Source organism: Tachypleus tridentatus, chromosome 7, assembly GCF_004210375.1.
Source record: "Tachypleus tridentatus isolate NWPU-2018 chromosome 7, ASM421037v1, whole genome shotgun sequence".
NCBI classification, from domain to species: Eukaryota; Metazoa; Arthropoda; class Merostomata; order Xiphosura; family Limulidae; genus Tachypleus; species Tachypleus tridentatus.
This window is the reverse complement of record NC_134831.1, coordinates 11,266,119-11,288,144: the sequence shown is the minus strand read 5'-3', so window position 1 is coordinate 11,288,144 and position 22,026 is coordinate 11,266,119. Positions and strand designations below refer to the sequence as shown.

Below are 22,026 nucleotides of genomic sequence, written 5' to 3'. Positions count from 1 at the left end.
CTGAGGGTCGCGGTTTCGGATCCCCATCGCACCAAACGTGCTCGCCCTTGCAGCCGTGGGAGTGTTATAATGTTACGGTCAAACCTACTATTCGTTGATAAAAGAGTAGCTCAGGAGTTCGCGGTGGATGGTAATGACTAGCTGCCCTCCCTCTTGTCTTATACTGCTAAACTGGGGACGGCTAAAACAGATAGCCTACGTGTAGCTTTGCGCTAAATTCAAAACAAACTGAACCAAACAAACCTATCCCCTCCGCGACTTTTAAGCATTCTTAAAACGACTAGTGTTACACTCTATCAAAGATTATAAGAATATACGTTTAATAGTAATAAGCAACTTCTACTAAATCTTTCGAACATGTTATAAAATTAAGGTTCATTTTACGTACACCCTTGTACCAATTAACTGAAACAAGACGAAAAAATAAGATTTTTTCAATTTTTTGCGTTTTATTTCCGAGAATCCAAAAATTATTCGCAAATTAATACATGGTATGACCGCCTTTATTTTTCAGAAGATCATTAATCCGCTTTGGCATCGAGCTCACGAGTTGATTGCAATCTTTACTAATTTTTGGATCGCGGTACCACACCTCAATTATGGCCTCAATTAGCTTATCTTTCGTAGTACAGTCTTTTCCCCGAAGTCTTTCTTTACAAATCACCCAAAGATTTTCAATAGGATGTAAGTCCGGAGAGTAAGTCCGATGTATGGTATGGAGCCAGATCTTGCTGAAAAACGCCAGATCCATTTGGAAATCTCTTTTTCAATTCTGTAACGACTCTTTTCTGCAAAACTTCGATGTACTGTGGTCCTCGCATCATACCTTCTACGATATGTAAGCCTCCGACGTCACAGTAACTAAAAAAACCCCAAAACATCTTCAAGGAATATTTTATGAACCGATTGATGCGAGATTCTCGAAGTTTCTCACCTGGAGATCTGCGAACAGGCAGACTTCTTTGACTCAGTAAGAAGAAACGAGTCTCGTCACTGAATAACACCTTCCTCCATTGTTCTTGCATTTCAGACCTCATTGTTACCCCATTGATACCGTGTTTTCTTCAACCAGTTGGTTAAGAAGTTGTTTTTTGACTAGTCTCCTTGCCCTTTTGACACAATTTCAAATGATGTAATATTCTTCAAAATTTCGTCATATATCCCAAAAATAGATCGACCGTACTGCAAAACACAGCTAATGACACCGTTTGTGTGAAAAAATGACTATTAAAGGAAATCAGCGGGTTCAGCGAGCCTACACCGGCCACCATGCTGAAAATATTGTAAAATTACTATTTGTTTCAATTAATTTGCACAAGGGTGCATAACCATCGATACCTTGTTTCTACCATTGTAAGTCTGTAGACATATCGCTGCCCCACTGGAAGCTTACCTTCCAATTTTACTTTAGAGTTATAACAATTGTAATGATTTCCTTTCTTCTTATAATTATTTATCAAACCGAAATAGTTTCAACACAATTTCTGACATAAAATTATATAATGCCGTTGAGAATCTCAATATATTTATCTTTCTCAATTTTGTTTTTATCTGTATTGTGCGAGGTTTAAACTGTGTACACATTCTCATGAACGTTATATTTTATCGTAAGTGGTAATTATGATTTAAAATATTAATGAGACAACTCGACATAATACTGTGAGTTTGTTTTTTTTAAGATCGGTATATTTGTGAATTTGTTTTTTAATATCGATACATCTTAAAATAATGCGATTTTTCACTTTAAATTTCAGCTCATCAACAACGTTTCATTCCGTAGCGTAGTATAAAGGAATGTTCAAAATCAGTTTTATTTTGATCTTTTTTATTATGTTTACAGCTTAAAAGTTTGGAAGATGACTAACGATCTTAACGACTACAAGTTTTAGACTACGTCACTTCTTGACGGTTTACGAAGATGCGGTTTTAAAATAACAAAATCATAAAACGTACTCATTTGGTAAAAATATTAACTTTAAACACGAGCTGAACTCGCGTCTTTATATAGACACAAATTATGGAATATTCTGCTACTACCGTTTCCATGGTAATGTACGAAACATTTGAATATCAAGCTCCAGTTTCGATTTAATCTTTCAGGAAATAACCACAATTTTTGTCAGTCTTTCCAATATAAAATGTTAACTTTGGATAAATATTTGAAACTGTATATCTGTTTCACAAATGTGTTAATTGTGGATTTTGCTTTATACATCTAATTTTATAAGACGGTTTGTCTTCTGGTGCACAGTGTTTGTAAATTTAAAGTCCACGTTTCCTCAGTCATATAAAGCTTCTTTCCCAGCTAAAGCAATGTAATAGCTTCGACGTGTCTACTGAGACGATGCAACAAAATATGTTATCTATTCGTGCTGACTGCAAGTATCGAAATGCGATTTTTAACATTATAAACTTCCAGAGTCGCCGCCATGCAACCGAGGATTGTTTAAACGTCAAATAATTAAATATTGAAATATGTAGTAATATGGCAGAACCCGAACTTTCACAAGTGTGGGTGTAACCTTGTAAGGCTGGGTACGTTGAAAAAATCATCCGCTGGATACGATGTATGGTGGACTCACCAGTAGTACAGATGGCTCTGTGATCGATTGAGCAGCAAATACCTTATTGTGAAAAAAAAAAAAAAAGTTGAATTTGATGTAGTTTTTCTTCGTTTACGTTGAAATGTGCTGATCTTTCGTGACTAAAATAATTTTACGCCAAGCACGAAATAAAACCAATATTTTGTCTAAAAATTAACCACTTAAATATTTTCAGTAGAAACGTTAATGTATTTCTGATTCTAATTCTAGTAAACAGTTATATTGCTGTTGAAAGTAGTCTTCATTTATCAAAGTTCTGATCTGCCTATCCTGTCTAGTAGTATCGTGTTTTCTAGTGTAATGGAAAGAACCTGATGTGGGAAGATGAAAACTGAAGATTGCTTCCTGCAACTTGAAACGACTGGCTTTTCTCTAATCCTGTGCTCTCACAAGTGGTTTTAATATGCCACCCTCTCAACCTTCAACCCACGCAGTATCAATCCTGCAGTCTTTCGTCTAACTTCTCACACTATATTCTCACCAAGGTATTCAAACTATCTGAATCTATTCGAAGTCAACGATGCAGCGTTTATAAACGCAATGCTTACAATAAAAAGTTTATTCTACTTGTTACACCAAAGCGATTAGTCTTACGTTAAGGGTGCTGAGATTAGAACTTCAAATATTGTTTATATACGTGACAATATTAATACTGAATAGGCAATAAAACAAAACAAAATCAAAACAAAAGGACTGCATTAAAAACAATAAATACAAACGTCTGAGTAAAGATAATTTATTATAAATAAAAACAAGCCTAAATAAAAATACAACAGTACCAATCGAAAGGATTCCCAGAGTACAGGCTATATTGTGGGATATAAAATGTGACCTACGTGTTGAAATTGATCGTAATATTAGAACCCACATTGTGGTGGGGATACACAGTCTATCAGTTTTCACCTCTGTTCGCTATTCTTACATGAATAAATTCACTAATAATAATTAAGTAATCAAAAGAAAAAATTAGAAGATGCGAATAGCCAAGCACACAACGTCCCACATCTATACCACCCTTCACTGGCTGCAAGTTGTGGGAAGGTGACTGATCTCAAAAAAGTAATAACAATAAAGGTACTACCACTACGGGATAAGACAGACTCACTTCCTAAAGTTGACATTCGAGCCACCATTACAGGGGTAAGTAGTCCAATAGACAATATTTTAGTAGTATTAAGGGTCCCAACCAGTTATCTAAACTACCCACTAACTCCCAACCACCACCCATCAAGTCTGCTATCAACTTTATAGACTTTGAATAAGCCTTTTTATAAGACAACGTGTTCATCCACATAAAAGTAGTGTCGAGTTTTTTAAATGATGATTAACTAAAAATACTCTGAAACTTTCAGTAAAATTTCCTAAGTTAATTATTATTTCTATACATTTAATACATTATATTTATCATAAAATTTTAATAATTTTATTGTCAGTTTCTATATTAAATTCATTAGTTTTTACATTAATATTGTAATTTATTACAAATTTACAAAATCTGAATACTTGAAAAATTAAAATGCTCATAGAGAAGAATACGGTATATTGCTTTTAAAAATGAGGGTGAACCATATATTGGAGAAGAAAATATTTTATTCTCTAAAATTATTTAGATTGACATTATCAATTATTTTAATTTCTCAATGTAAATATGTTTCCCCATTAGACATTGGAATATTTAATTTCTAATTTACCGGATAATGTTGTTAAAAACATTTATCTCAAAATTATTTATACTGATTCAATTATCTACATATCTGCAAGTTAAAGCTAAAATGTACGCGTTTACGAAGTTCTCAATACATCTACTTTCATAAATACATAAATTTGCAATACAAGTGGAATAATTAGCTCCCCTTGGAACTTTACTTTTTTAAACACCTGGTTATTGAAAAATATATAATTATTATATACGCAAATACTGTTTTATAGCCACATTCCCTTTTTTCAGTACTATAAAAAGTTAGTAACTTTTCTATTAAGGAATTCATAACAAAAATTAAATATTTTAATGAATTGCGGTGTACAGTATTAAAATCAAATGTTTAAATATTATTTACTTGTTCAGTTTTAGATATTCTAAAATGGGTCGATTATTTTTATATTATCATCCAAAACTAAACACTAATTTTAACAAATAGATTATGAAGTAATTTATTAAGATAGTCGGTTGTCTAGTAATTGTTTTTAACGAAATAAATTTAATCGGAGATTTATGGAGTTTAGGTATAGCATACAAAAAAGGTAAATGTGCAAAATAATTTAGTTGAAAAAGTTTTGTTTCATAAGCATTAATACATTTATTAATTACTGTATCTTTATATTGGTTAATAAGTTTAAATGTTTGTGTACTATTGATTTCTTTATCATAATTAATGCATAAAACTTTTCACAAATACGACCACAATTAGCCTTATCAATGGGAACTATAACGTATTTTCTTGCAATTCTGAAGTTCTATTTGTTAACTAATGATAAATCTATGATATTTCTATACCTTTATACGGGATAATTTAAACTATTTAAATTCATAAAACTTCCATTCGAAAAACCATCTAGGTGGAAAAGATGTAATATAGTTGTTTTAAAATATATTCATCAATATTCTTTCATAGATGTTAGAATATTTTGCCTATCATACTTCGCGACTATTCTGTATTTAGATCCTTTAAGTATTTCACATACTAGTTTATCTTTCATAATTTCCAAGTTAGCGGTAATAATATGCTTAAGTATAAATTAATTTGTGAATGTGAAAATAGTCAGCTCCATCTACAGTTAAAATCAGTTAAAAAACTATAATTGGATTATGGTGTTACGATTGGAACGACGAATTTATAACTGACGGCATGCTTTACAGTTTTTACAAAACTTTTATAGATTTATGAATAATTTTAGAAATCTGCAAAGTTACTGAATATTTTATGTTTGGAATTATCAAATGAAGTTTTAATTTGCGGCTTATCTTTTTGAAAACTTGATAAATCATTGAATTTTAATCGATATTTTATAACGTCTAAAACCAAGCGCTTTGCACGGTCGTTTCGAAATTTTTTTTTTTAATTAATGGTCTTACTTTAGAAAGATTAAGTTGATAAATCTTTTTGAAAATTACGTTACGTACACTAACACTAGAATAAAAATACCCAACTTACTCCACTCTTTCGAAAAAGCAATCCATTTTTCTTTTCCCTCTTAGTTTCTTACTTTTATGAAAAAGTTATATATCAGGTTGTCCAGAAATAAATGTCGGAATTCTCACGATGACATTTAGAAGCTGAATATTGAGTAACTTATCGTTGGTTGGTTTAATCTAATATTTGTCGCTTACAAGGTTTCTTAGTTGTCCCCTGTTTCAACTCTACTCAAAGTAAGTTTTGCAACCCCCAAGGCAGCATGGACAAGGTGTTTCGTCTGATTTTCCTATAAAACTTCAAACGTGGACGAAAAGCTACCGAAAATAAATGGAACAAGGCATTCGGTCATGGATCTGTTACTGAACGTAAAATTTCAACATTGAAATGAGTCTTGAAGTTCACGAAGGTCGTGGAAGGAAGCCATCCTTAGATGAAAACATTAAGGGAAGCAGTTGAGACAGACCCTTACATAACAGTACATCAGCTTACACAAAAGCTAGGCACAAGCAAATCAAGCACTGCCAACCATCTGAGTGCGATTGAGAAGACAAAAAGTTGGATAAATGGGTTCCACATGAGCTGTCTGAAGAGCAACAAAATTCGATGTTATGAGACCTGTCAAGGATGACGCTCCAAACATTAAACGAATTGAGAATCGAGGTTCTGCCTCATCCACCTTATTCCCCAAACCATTCCCCTACAGGTTTTCATTTTTTCAAGCACTTTGACAACTTTTTGAACAATAAACGCTTTTAAAATCAGACAGCTGCAGAAGAAGCTTTCAAGGAGCTTATTGACCACAGAGACTAATTTCTACAGCAGTAGCATAAACAGCATCGTTACACGTTGGTAAAAGTGTGTTAAAGCAAATTGTGCTTACTTTGATTAAAGAATGTTTTAAAATAGTGATTCATACTTTTCCAACTTCGCAGTTCAAAACGAACTTATTTCTGAACAACCTAAACATAAAAAGAAAATATTAATAATGCAGTAGTTATTACCCAATTTCAAAGCAGTATAGTTATTAAAATCTTTGTTTAATCAGTAAGGATATAATGTTTTTAATGAAGATAATTTCCACACTGAAAACGAATCAAATATTTATTATTGGAATAATTATTATATAACATTCATTACATCATTTGTTTTCACTATTTACGATAATAGATACAATGCGTTATACTTCAACTTTTTAAAATAAGATGACGTCACGAAACATGTATATTTGTTTATTCAATAGACATTTCACGTGTTTACTATAAAAACAATAAAAACTGAGGTTAATTTAAACAAAGAGTAAAAACATTTTTAGAAAAGTACAACTGGATATGTCAGTATATAACAGTTAATGCACAAAGTATTAATTAGTAATTATAAAAACATAACCAAATATTACTCAACTTTAACACTAATGTGGATGTTATATTGTTGTGGTGGTTTAAATTCAGGGACGAGCGAGCAACAACCACAAACATCATACTACAGTAATTAATTGAAATACATCAAAAAAGCATTATTTTCAGAAAATAAATTCTTAATCTCAATTCATACTTTGACCTTGATAAGTACATTAAAATTAACAGTCAAAACACTTACGAGGTCAGGCGTTGCTTCAGGTTTAAAACTTTGGTTTATGCGTGCACACACACACACAGACATCAAGAGAAGGATAGTTTATCTTGAATGACAAAAAATGGCAACATATGTAACAATTCTACAAATGGTTGTTATGATACGCTAGGCAACAGATTATCAAGAACGACAGTACAATAGCTTCGAACGTACTTTTATCTGAAACAAAACCAAGTAAGATGATAGAAGTACTCAAAATCAACGTATCACACGATTTTTGTTCAAATTAATTAATATTCATCATAATCTCTTCTCGTTTTAAAAAATTTAATTTAAGTAAATGCATTATTTCTTGAAATTTAATTATGTTCATGTGGTTTCATTATTTACAATAAATTCACTGAAAGTGGGTGTTAATTAGGCTTAAACTTAATAAATTGGATAAAGTTAGTTCAATTGCATTTACACAAGCGTTATTTAGTGTTAATTTTAACTATTTCAAATCAAACTACATATTGAAGTTTTACTATAATAAAAATACATTTAAATTTTATTACGCTAATAACTGAGAATTAAATAATTCATTTAACCATACAGCATTTAAAACTATTTATTCATATTTGTTAAATACGTACATCTCGAATTATCATGTTATAAACCTAACAGTTCTTTCTATAAAGAGATTTCTATTTCAATGACAACTCCATTTCTAGCGGAAAAGAAACAGTTTTAAATTCGTGAACGAATAAAACATGTAACCTTGGAATACCTAATGCATATAGCAACTGACAAATATGATAGAAAAGTAGATTTGTTTTGCAAATTAAATTAACCGCTATTGGTCGGATTGTGTGACCACCAAGTACTAAGCTCTAGGCTTAAAACGTTAACCATAAAACAAAGTACACACAACTTTACAAACCACTTCCATTCACATTATAAAATAGAGCAATGAGCAAACAACGGCAGTAAAACACCACCATCAAGGAGAGGACGACTTGCAGTACACTATTAATATTCCCACAAGGTGGCGCAACTGGGATCGGATCCGTTGACCCTGAAGGCGCCGTTTTTATCAGCGACTAAGTAGTTTCCATGGATAGTTTTCAGACAAAGTTTGGACGGTTCTCTCAGCTCGATGTAAAACCCATCGGCAGTATAAGCGTCCACTTCGATAGAACCGTCTTCCGCTACTCTCCAGTAGTTACCAGTAGAGGACCCTGGAGAAATAAAACGAAGTATTATCTTACTTAGATGATTCATTCTGAATACAAGATACATCACTGGTGTTTCGTGATTACATTCTTGAAATGTAGTGAAGTAACATTCAATAATACATCCAAGCTTTTAGTTCTTTCAGTGATAGATATTGTAATCAAATCGTTTTTCTTTATTATTGAACTTATAAAAGACCAGTAATCTATGAAAATGTAATTATGATTATATTGATTGCTATGATTTCTGAATAGTTATATAAAAGAAAAACAACAATAGAAACTTACCGGAAACTGGGATAAAGTAATGTTTACTGATCTTTGGTCAAATACTAACCACAACTAAAGACCATAAATTTAAATCTCACAATAATTCTGACATCTGTACTCCTGAAGTTAGTTTTAAAAGTCGATTAACTTGCATTTCCTGTTCTTCAGTTAATTTATGAAACATTCATTTCTACTCGATTGTTCCAAATAGTCTTTGTTCTTTACATGTACAGTAAAAAGGCGACAATCTTTTGTTACCAAGACGGAAACCGGATATGTACGTGTGGTCAGCAAAAACTTTCCGAAGTTCCAGCAAGACTACAAACCAGTAAAGGAACGTCACAATCCATGTCTGTTTTCATTCGGAACGATATCCACGTTCTACTTTGGAAGAATACGTTTTGAAACGTCTTCTGTATAGATGTGTCTAGATGCGGGTAAAAGTTGTTTTAGTCATAGACAAGTGGTTTTACTCGGCAAGAACAAAAGGCTTAATAAAACAAAAATTTTACCACCAACTTTTTTTTTTTTTTTTAACAGAGGATAAATCCATAAATATACAGAGGTTTATACGAGACGAATACGTTATTAGCTTCTTACGAGGCATTTAAAAACCAAAACTAAAATTTACGGAACACGACGAGAAAATAGATTCTCTAGAGACGTTACGGCCTGGCCTACTGGTTCCCATCTTTAACCTAATAGAAAAACTGAACAACAAGGCCTGCTGGTTCCTATGTATACTTTTCTTGGTCCGTTGGTTAAAAAATAACAAATCGGCTAATTATATTTCCTGGAACTTATCTTGTAAAACTGATTTCCACTAGATTTCATCTTTGATAATGAATATTGTGAGACTCAGCCTGCACTATGTTAAATACACGTGTATTCTGTCAGTTCACAACGCACCTACAGTTCATCATCCAAGACTCACCCTGTACTATGTTGAATACACGTATTTTGTTTGTGTAGTGTCTCAGTTCAGAAGGTACCTCCACTTTGTCATCTCGCATAGTTTATTAGAGACTTGTGAATATACAGTTTGTTACAACCATCATAACTAGTCTCTCTTAACGTTATTCCACTTGCGTTTTTCCATATTTTAGACACTTCCAACAATAAATCAGTCTCCTAGTGACAGATGACGTCATACAGGGGTAACGATACTCGATCACTTGTCGTGACATCTTTTCCCTCCTACGTTCAAGTGGTTAACATGCGATCCTCAACTTTCACTACGTTTAAGTAATGTTCGCCTAACTTTACTTAATCTATTTCACATCGTAACAGTCCTCATTCATGATAGCTGGTGACATTAATAACGCCTATACCATTACTGCGTCTGTCATATCCTAGATGCACTGAGAAGTCTTTTACCGTGTATCCATGTATGGTAGTTCTAGTGTAGTTCAGTAATTAACACTTTTTAACTTTCAGTTTCTTAGAATTCAAATTTTCAATTAGATCACTGATTCGTTGTGGTAAAAACTTGTTTTTATCGAGCTTCAAACTAGCATTTAACAAAGCCACAAGCTTACATAACGGATTTAGCATGTTAATAAAAATAAAACATTTTGCAGTTTTATGAATGCAAGATAATGTTTAAAAATCATGCGTTTGAGCATGTTGATTTGCGACAGATCAGATCGTAACTATCTCACGAATGTTTACACTTACATGATCGAATAATTATAGATTGTAGTTAATAATTATAGATTATAGTTGATGGTTACGATGAGTTGCCCCTGCATCTATACGGTATTTATAATGGAGAACACCAAAAAACTTCCTGACGGGCCAGTTCCACATGCCAAAAATGAGAGTTATTGATAGAAAGCAATAATCTAACTTAATAAAATCACAAATTAATAATTATCACTAAACCTATCAATGAACACTCCTTCCCCACACTCACAAATTAATAATTATCACTAAACCTATCAATGAACACTCCTTCCCCCCCCCACACTCACAAATTAATAATTATCACTAAACCTATCAATGAACACTCCTTCCCCCCCCCAACACACACTTCTCAATTCCCAGTACGAGCCTCTGATTAAATGACTTTTCATGACAAAAAAAAAAAAAAACTAGTCCGCCTCTCCGTCTGACGTTTGTAAATAAATATTACCACACGTACAAATAATACAATGTACCCTAAGTGAGATCACAATAGTCTGTCGGACCTTTGCTGTATTCTTACATATACTTACCTTTGAAATAACAGATTCCCTTCTCGTTTCTCTCCACCATAATGGTCTCGTAACAAGCTTTATTTGATTCTAGCTTTGTAGAGGTTGGAGTCTTGTAACCTACGAAGCCTTGTTCACATTTTAGGACCAAACTACGTCTGTTGACCAAAAGGAAATAGAACTTTTCCATGTCATCTATCTTATCACTGTTAGCAAACAGGTGACCACTCTTCTTGGCCGCAACGTACTTTCCATTGTTGGCCACAAAGGTAACACTACCGTCTCCCTGCCATACCATATCAAACAAGCTGTTGGAAGACCTGCAACAAAAAACCAGTAACGTGTACACCTGGAGCAATATTTTTTAATCCGTATTCGTGTTAATTGTTCTTCAAGTGCTTTTGTTCACTTTGTATACACAACGTGGCCCGTAATAAACCCACCTGAAGATTACTGTATTGAATAATACCAGATTTCATGAGGTAAGATGTCCGAGAAAATCATTATGGAATGAAGATTTATCATCATACATTCTTTTATTTTGAAAACTTTGAATTTTCTTTATACACAAAATTACAATATCAAAAAAACTACAAAAAATGAATTCGAAAAATATAAAAGATAAATACAAACTATACACGTAACGTAGCTATTAAAATTCACTGCAGTTCCAATCATCTTTACACACACACACACACACACACACTTAACACTTCTAATCAAGGTGGTGGACGTTTGGTAAGGGTCGTTATCAGGTGCAGACATTGTTTTTTGTGATAGTTTAGTAGTTTATTACTTGGCTTAAAACGAAAGCAGTTGTGTGTACGTGTCAGGGGTTTCACAAAACAGATATTAGGCCTTAAACTTAGCCTAACGCGAAATCAAGGGGGAATTTAGCCCCAGCTGTTTACTTAACATGCTTAGCAGTATTTTCTACAAGCATTAGGTTGTGATGGTTCTCCCACAGGCCTGAAGTACCACTGAGGGGTAACGCCCCACCCAGATCCAATCTGCCAGAGTTCCTGATACATTTGTTTTAGCTAACTGCAGAAACCGTATAGTTCTTGGTGTACCGTAGTCTACATCCCCTGAGAGGTCAGACCTCCAACCCAGTCTTCAAGCTAATATTTCAATTTCTTACTCTGGAATGTCTTAAAGTTGGTAATACACCATTACTCTCAGTCTTTGTAAAGGTTTATTTCAACAGTATGTATACTTCGCATGCTATTACTACAAAGTTATACCATAATTTTAACAGCGAGTCATTGTAATTCGATGTTTGAAGCTTGTAGGAGACTGTTACAAAACGTCATGTTTGGACAGTTACTTCAGAAATACGAACACAGAGGGTAAAGTAACTGGTGACCAGAGTAAAACCAAAAAAGGGTAAGCCTTGCTGGTGACCAAAACAAACTACTAAGCCAAATAAAGGTTAAACTTCCGTTGTCCAAAATAAAGTCTTAATGCCAAACATAATATTTAGAGACAACAATGCACCTATTAGTTCATCCAGGTTGTTCCATCTACTAAACAAAAACAGTTAAAAGCCAGCCTTTACCATTCATGTATTTATCAAACTACCTCTTAAGCTCCTGAAATCAGGAGACTGTTTCAACACTAAGATATTTCACCGACAGATTTAGAAATCTGGATGATGTTTTTCCTGTGTACAGTTAGATTACAGAACCAGAGATAATCGCAGTATCCATAATTGGAGGCGTTGATTAGGAACTTTAAAAGTGGTACTTCAGTTACTTGGATAACTTGAGTTAGCAAGTATATACTTAAAATTATTCAGTGAATCATCAGGAATGTTAGAAAAATCCATGAGTCATTCCTCAGCAGTAATGTTACAATTAATCGTTTCTAGAATAACAAGATCACGTGCAAGAGAAGAAACGCTAGCGTCTCGTTATTATTTAAACTAGCACTCACCCCTTGTGCGAGTTAGCTTGGATCCCACCGCTACTTTCCAGGGTCCAGTACTTGTCTTGCATGGTTCGGATGTACCACCTTGCGGTGGCTCTGTCAAACTCCAACTGAAAAGTTTCATGATCAGATATCTCATCTTGATTTGCTGTGACGTCAACACCTACAAAAAGAATCAACCATTATTTTAAAAAGATGGTGGGTATATTTTACGAAAAGATGCAAAGCATATGAGCGCCGAAGAAATACTATGTACATAAACAGAGTGTGGTTATGCGAACTATTAATTACTAGTATGTCTACGATGAGATGGTTTTAAGAGAATCTAGAATTATAGTTCAGCTATAAAACTAAAATTTGAATATATATAGGGAGAAAAAATTTAGGGGAGAAGCTCCCCGTGTCTTATGGAAATAAAGCCTCTAAAACCACAAGTACGCTAAAAAAAACCGGAGAAAACAATATGTACATTAAAGTCAAAAGTAAGAGGGCAGCACGCGATTCGAAGCTGTTGTTATGGTGATTTCACATGACTTGCAAGTCCTGTACATACAACAGTTTAGACCATTATGGTTTGGTTTTTGTACAATTCACGTTTCCAACTACAGAAACGTGATTTAACGTTGGTACAGTGAGTAACAGAACGTGTAATGCAAACAGTGTGACGTAACACGAGTTAAAATAATTAAAATGTTAAACTTGAAAGTTACATTTTTACACAACTATTACCTACATCTACAGTTTAACACGAGTAAAGCATGTCCTCAGTTCATGAATACTTCACAAACTATCAACACTACATCTCTATGGATATAAATACATACATACAGAGAGAACGACGAACAGTTTTCTTTACGATACAGCACACGTGCACAACTTCCTATTTAACGTTTACAGATCACGCGGATAGGTGTCTAAGCAGCACGTGCTGCGAAGTATTGATTTAAATCATTGATTAAATACCAGCACACTGAATCGATTATTGTCTCTCGTTCATTATTTCAAGAAACACGTCCGTGTGGAGCTACTACACAATAATTCATTAAATTATCGCATGATCTTCATATCAAAAGGTATGCAAGTAACCTAGCCTTTTATTTTTATCACTTTACTAGCAGGTGACATCTGAGTGCTACACCTGCTCAGGTCATGTAAATATTTCAGATAATTGTAGTGGTTTGTTTCTCAGTCACAACGCTGAAAACGCCTACGTGTAAAATATGCAAATTAACAATTTTAGAACCCAAGGGTCAGCTTACGAAAGGCCCACTTCTAAACGAGGCCTGCGCGATAACCACCAAGTCCCTAACCCATACTGCAGCCTTAATACTAAAAGATACAACTGGAAACAGGCTTATTTTAATTATATAATTTTTTTTATTTACATATAATTAGTAGACCGGCGACGTTTCGGTGTAGATATTTGTGTAGTTACACAACTGATATCTTCGTTAGCCGTACATAATTTTGAACAGATAGACAAAAAGGAAAGCAGCTCGTAAAAAATACCCATAGCACTATTGGACCACTTTAGTCAAACATTCTACCTTGACTGTCACTCTTACCACGCCATCACGGTGCCAAAATGTGAAGTAAAATTTTGAGGCAACGGGACGCGAACACTGGAACCCATCTACAGTTCAGCATGCTAACCTTCATGTCTGTGATGATGAGAAAACCTATCCCACGATATTCAAAAACTTGTACAAGTCATTTCACAAGTATCGCTGAAGTGGTAATTAAACACAATACAACCGTACCTGTTGTGTAGTTTGTGAAATAAGTCAAACGTACTGGTCCAACGTATCAGTGACTATTTTCACTGCGTTTCCAACATTATAGAATGGTGTATATTTAGATCATTTACCAAAATAAAACGAAGCTTATCTTCAAATATATATTACTTTTCGGATTATTTGACCTCACAATATGTTTTGTGGTTAAAACTATTAGTAACGTTTCGTCAATAGATATTGAACAGGTTCAAGTTAGGGTTACCTCTGAATGAACTTAACGATCGTGTCACATTTGGAGATTAACCTTACCTCGATGTATTATATAGGGAATTGTCCGTTTTGTGTGTGTGTGTGTGTGTGTGTGTGTGTGTGTGTGTGTGTGTGTGTGTGTGTGATTGAGCAGTATGGACTTGAGAAAAACAATTTACTTTGGTTACATTATATACTTGTGCACGTTTTTTAATATAAAAACAAATTATATAAACATGAGCCACGCCTATCTATAAAAAAAAGTTTTCCGACCTCTCAAATGATGAAGCGCCAGACTTATTTTTAAGCAAAGGCGTCTTGATTTTACTTGGACATGTATTTCAAAACAGTATTTTCACCATCGGTTTACGTAACTGGGCTAAGTGGGTGTGTGTGTGGGGGGGGGGATAAAATATGCAAGGACTCGAATCTCAAATTAAGTTAATGGACAGCATTTGCTTGTGGTGGAGAAAACATTTTAAAAAAATAAAATTCGATATAGCTTAGACTACACAGATTATCCGAAATATTACAACTTTTAGCTTACACACCTAGTTGAAACAAACAACTGTCTAGTGAAACGTAATTATCTCAAGTACAACATTCACGTAATCTGTCCCCGAACAAACCACTTTAGAGCTCGTGTTTCTGGGTGGACTTCCACATCTTCAAGAGAGATTTCCGCTGTTCTATGTGTAATGTCCCCTCTATCAGGAACAAACATTAATAAAACCATAACTTATTAGGAACTTATTCCAAATACAGGCCCGGCATGGCCAGATGGGTTAAGGCGTTCGACTCGTGATCTGAGGGTCGTAGGTTCGAATCCCCGTCGCACCCAATATGCTTGCCCTTTCAGTCGTGGGGGCGTCATAATGTTATGGTCAATCCCACTATTTCTTGGTAAAGAGTAGCCCAAGAGTTAGCGGTGGGTGGTGATGACTAGCTGCCTTCCCTCTAGTCTTACACTGCTAAATTAGGAACGGCTAGCGCAGACAGCCATCGAGCAGTTTGCGCGAAATTCAAAACACAAAAACAAATTCCAAAAATAAAAAAACAAACCCTTTGACCACCTTCACTGTTCGCGGCGATTCACGCTTCGTACGTTTATTGGAAAAGCCAACCTGTCGGAGATTCTCAAATATTGCAATAAAAATCAACCTAAAAGGACACGGAGGAGTCATGGCGAACTACACTGCAGCTTCACTGTATTTATTTATGATTACAAATTCACAAAATTATAACTAAGTGTTGAAGATCTGGGTAGTCCTTATTCGTTAAGTTATGGGTGCAATATAAATTTCTTATATCTGGTTTGACAAACATTTCCTGATCAAAATTAGACCACGATTTCATTTTATGTTGAATATTCTGGAACACAAACACTTAACTGAGTACGTTAACAGCCTAAAATTACGTAAAGCACTTTTATTACGCAAAGGACCGTTCTTTGTCACGTGCCTAAGTAACGAATTGTAGATGCAACTACGTTGAGCAGCTTCGGTTAACAAATTACGAAGTGGCCTTCACAGTTTCTGAACACGTTAGAAGGACAAATATTCGAACCTGGTGTCAAAGTCTAAATACATCAGTGGTTACTACATACTATATTATATGCAAATAAATCTTGAATATTGATTTTTTGTTACCCCTAATTATATTTCCTTGTTTTACACTAAATCTTAATTTCAGAGCGCCCGACAGTCGTGCTAAACTTCTTACTTAACCTATAATTAAAACAAGAGTTCATACAATAACCCTCAAAGTTTGAGAGATAAAGGAAGAAGAGATGAGTTTGTTTATTGCAGAAAATTTGTTCCAGAATATCCAGTTCCATTAGGAGAACAAGATACTCTAGTGGTGTAAATGAAAACACTTCTGATCGCGAGAGAAATTATAGAAATATTTATGGGACAAGTTTCAAGAAGGGTCAAAGCAAGGATCATTAACTGACAACTTATTTTAACTGGTCTAATTTCTACTCACAGATTACCTCGAAGTCCTCCAATAAAGTAACTGTGACTAACCCATTGGCATCTCTAACTTTTCACGAGGTGAAACTGGCTTCGTGCATATAGTCTTGTAACTGAACAGTTAGAGAACACTATCGTTCACGCACAGCCTTTAGTTCCAAACATACAACAGCCTGACGACTTGCGCATTTAAATGCGCCTATTTTAAAGCACCCACGTTGAAAGTACAGAGTTTTTTTTGAGAACTCACGATTTTACCACTGGACCTGCAGGTCGACAGCTCAGTACGGTAACCACTTGGGTACATCTACCAAATAACTTACGATATATGATTTTAAAACATTTTAAACTGGGGGAATTAGAAAGTATAAAGATATAACAGAAATGAAGCACTGTAGAAATTATTACCGAGTTAGGCTACACTTTTCACGTCGTTACTACGAACTTAAATACATGTAAACTATAGAAATTCGAAACTTTTTTTTGTTCGCGAATCAATTAAGATCAAAACGCCCACAGTAAATTTTAAGAAATTATATTCCAGTACTCATCACTTCTACTCCCACTTAAACGACAAAACAGGATCTACAACAGTTCTGGGTACATTTAAAACAATTCACAAACAGAAAACCCTAACAGTAATTATCCACTACTCGAAACAAAATATTACAGCATACACAAACTCCAAAAAGGCAGAATTATATAAAGAACTTTTTAAAAAGCGTATTTAAGACACACCAGGAACCCGAAATGAATAGAAACTTCTACAATAAGATCAATAATTACAGCAGCTAAAATAAAACTATAGACACCCACATTTCCTGCTGACACACTAAACGCATAAGTGAACAGTGATGTCAATATAATCCCGATAAAACATCAACTCACTAAAACAATCGCAAGTAATAAAAGCAATAACTACCAAAAAACAGCAGGACAAAATGGCATACCGACTACCCTACTCAAAAAAGGCGCTCAAACTGTATTAACATCTAGTGCACTATTTATCCTTTCTGTAAAAACTCTGGATAGATTCCGTATCCCTGGAAACAAGCGGTTGTACTACTGTTTCATAAAAGAAAAATCGGTAACAAACAATTGCCGTCCTATCAGTTTGACCAGTTGTGTAAGGAAAAGTTCTGAAAAGTAATTGGGGATATACTATCAAATTATGTAGATGGTAACTGAAAGTTACCAGAAACCTCAGATGGGTTTAGAATGTTTAAACAAACAACTAATCACCTGATCAGACTTAACTGACAGCTTCAACAAAACCAATGACTTGTTGCACGTCATCTCAACATCGAGAAAGCATTCAACACTGTCTGGCACAGCGAGAAATTATACACTGGTTATCAAACTTTATGGATAATAAAAAAAATATGTAAAGTTAATGTTAGGGGAAACTATTTGTGTATTTTGCTTCAGAAGAGAGCGTTCCCCCAAGGAGTAGTAGTTAGGCTCTATTCTATACATCATGTATATGAGCAATATGCCACTGAAAGACCTAAGCTCAGTATTTTCATCCCAATTCCCAAACGATGTTATGATAAGGGAAAGTGTAGTCTTCATCACATCTATAGTAGGATTAACCCTTCAGACACTAGACAACGTTGTTAAAAATACTGAATAAATAAGATATACCCAAAAATTAACTAGGAATATTGTCAAAGCAAACAATATTTAAAAATTACCCACCAACATTATATATAAAGCAACAACTTTAACAAAATGTTCAGGCCTAACCTACGATTCTAAATTAACGTGGGTTAAACATTAATATATTAAAAGTCTGAAAACGAATAAATTATGCAAAAAGTGTAACAAGTAAAAGCCATGGAAACACGTACCAGACAGACAATGTTAACATACACATACACCCAGTCATACCTGACAACCAAACATGGATCAATACAGCATCCAAGACTCGATTAAATTACACACATTACTTATAACATTACGAAGTACCACATCTAAACTTATGCATAATTATCCAAATATGCAAACTCTGATAGACTCTCGCTTAATTCATTAAGTTAATTTAAAGAAAATTTGGCATAAAAACGACCTACTGTGTTAGCGAGACCGCTCCTACATACTTGATGAGAATAGACCTAAGCATCTCTCGCCACTTAACATAAGAAATGCTAGACTGAACAACAGTTTTAGACTAAACTGGTAACATCGAAAACTGCATTTGTTGTCATACTCGGGTTAAAACTATTGAAAATGTGCGATACATTCTGAACTGTTCATGTAGTACAGAACCGTGTGATATAGAGATATAGAACATTACAGTTATACTGTACCCAATACACGAATGCATCTGCCGATACCTATACTAACATTACCGTGAAAGGAGTAAAAGTACGTTTTTTTCTGACATTCATGTTACACCAACAAGTACATTCAACAGGATGGAAGAAGAGGTCAAAGAATCTGACCTTCCCAGGTAAAGAAGTCACTCAATAAACCTCCATGATAATGATGTTGTTGTTGGTGGTGGTGATGTTTCGTTGGCGAGTTCTTTTGATATATCTAGTTAAAGTTATTCTACATCCAGCCAATTTAACGATGACAAATTAGTTTTTTTGGTGTTTTTTTTTCACGTTTAAGTACTGTAACAACTTGTAAACACTAAAAGACGAGAAGTAACCTAATATGCTGACGCAGATCGGAATACTTCATCACATGTGAAAAAACGCACAGATTCACTCAACCGGCTAAAAATTTTGTTTATCCATCTTCATACTTCGTCGAACCTCACACAGAATCTACCCAAAAAAAAATTCAGAAAAACTTTGACGTTCAGTCCAATAATTTTGTAAGCCTATCTTTTCAACACAATCAGCAGTTTCCTTTATTTAACATGCAAGTTACGTTACATAAAGAAAAAATTATCTTCGAATTTGTAAGATACGTAACGTTTATAGTTTTAGTATTTCACGTTAGTACTCAATACAGTTTCTAAAAATAATTTCCTTTCTGCACTGGCGTAAAATGAATCCTGAATATTTACATTAAAATATTTACTCAAGAACGCACTGAACCAACAGTTATTTACGAATTAGCAAGATTTTTACCGGTCGCAGTATGTATTGAAACTGATACAAAAGTAGGCCTAGCTTGTAACGCGACTACTTACAGTAATTTGAATACTTTTCCTATTAAATCTTGAAACACAAGTTCCTCATTAAGGCGTCTAAAGCAGAAGGGGCACGTGCTTCCACGATTTTTCCAGTTACTATACATACACTATTATGAACAGCTGTATTCTCACATGCTTCTTTCCTCATTGCTGAAGGTCAAAAAAAATATGGTTTGCATCTAACATCATAGCTTCCTGTTCCTTGCCCTGTTGATGCATTGGGCAAATGAAAACCCAGTCCACTACCTGATGTCGTCCCTTCCATCTTCTGGACTATCGTCCACGTCAGCAGCATCCTTCAGTCTTCACTTGCAAAATGGCCCTGCTACTATGGACAAAATACCTCATCTTTGCGAATATAATCTCGCTCCCAAACCACAAACAAAATTAAGCCCAGATACCTTATTACTACACTCCTCCATAAAGGAAATACCTATATTAACGACACTATAAAAACAAAATCCAAATAATCCATGTGCCATTTCAGAACACAAAAAATGGAACAAAATGTTGATTTATATTCCACAATATTTCCTAAAAGCCAGCAAATTAAGATTAACAGATGTATAGAACACGAGCGGATCTTTATGATAGACTTAAAATTAATCAGCCGATTAAAAACCTGTTAAATAAAATATAGGTATCGACACCACGCAGCTACCGTTGAAACCTCCAAAAAGGTTTGTTGTTTTTTTTTTAATTACGTTCTACACCATGCAGTCGATAGCGAGAAATATATAACGACAGCCTAATTATGACATAGTACCAAGAGACTTTTTATGGATGTCTACAGGCCATTACAATACAAGCATATTTTGTTAAAGTCTTTTTAATGTTTGCTTTATATTAGAGTCGATTCTACGTAAACATCAAACAGTCCAGTTCTAATACAGGTAAGTAGCGCTTAATATTACTTAGCACTGAGTGTTTTAAGAATGGAACTAGTAAACGCTAACCCTAAAAAAGTGATGCATAAATTTGCTTGTTAGCTTATGATCACCGAGAAAAAAACAATCCATATTATACAATATGTGGACCCACGAATAACCAATGTATAAACCATAAAATATATGGATTTCTGACTTAAAAGAAGAGTGAACGAACTAGACCTAATCATTTGAATTTTGACATAGAAGGAACAACTATTAAAACTTGCGAATATTTGAACTATATTACTAATAATTTGTAAAAGAGCTATCAAATAGCTATGCATATGTAATAAAATTGAATAGAACCAAGTTCCCTGGGCACAAAGGGCACAGATAGGTCATAAAGATACCCTGGGAAAGGTACAGCGAAATTCTATTTCTCTTGACCCTTTCAGCTAGTCGTTCCTGAAGTTTTCTTTTTACACGTTTTTATCCTTTGCAGTCGGCAAGCACGTGTTACTAACTCAACGTTGTCAGCAAGTAAATGACAACATTGTACTTGATGCAGTCTAAACAGTAAATAGATTAACAGCACAGCAGATAGTCACTATTCATCAACACAATACTTTCATGTTTTTTGAGGGTTTTTTTAAGGATCATACAGGGCTTATTCTAATCTTGATTTCTTTATAACTAAAATTTCTATTTGCATGTTAAATAGAATGGTTTTCCTGAGTAAAGAAATTTGGAGTGTTGAACTGGTTTTGGGTGTTACTAGAAACACATCTGACAGACATAACACCATGGTTTTAGCACAAAACTAAAGAATAGATATTAAGCGCTGTCCACCTCGGGGATTCAAGCTTCGGATTTTAGCATTACAAGTTTGTAAACTTATCACTGTACAGAGCAGATGGAATCACAGGAAACATGGGCTAAACCTCAGTTTTAACACTTAAAATAGACTAATAAAAGAGATGCTAACTAGGAAATACAAGAAACACTTAAAAATAGTTTTATACAAGAAATGTCCGATTTATAAGGAAGTAAGTCATCGTAGTTCACTGTCATGAAAGTAGTAATTACGTTGAATAATTTTTACGTGACAAGTTGTTGAACAGTAACCTAAAATGT

At 34.2% G+C, this 22,026-nt stretch overlaps 1 protein-coding gene across 2 annotated transcripts in view; it reads right to left on the bottom strand.

Moving 5' to 3' along the window:
* Positions 1–6,824: 6,824 nt before the first annotated feature.
* Positions 6,825–22,026, bottom strand: part of LOC143255113 (protein singed-like) — a 28,291-nt gene continuing 13,089 nt past the window's right edge. For both annotated transcript variants that reach the window (XM_076510278.1, XM_076510279.1), the window contains 3 exons: positions 12,924–13,080; positions 11,010–11,308; positions 6,825–8,529 (listed from right to left, as the gene is read on the bottom strand). In XM_076510278.1, coding sequence (XP_076366393.1) covers positions 8,321–8,529; positions 11,010–11,308; positions 12,924–13,080 — 665 coding nt within the window. In that variant the 3' untranslated portion in view covers positions 6,825–8,320. The remainder of the gene's footprint in view (positions 8,530–11,009; positions 11,309–12,923; positions 13,081–22,026) is intronic.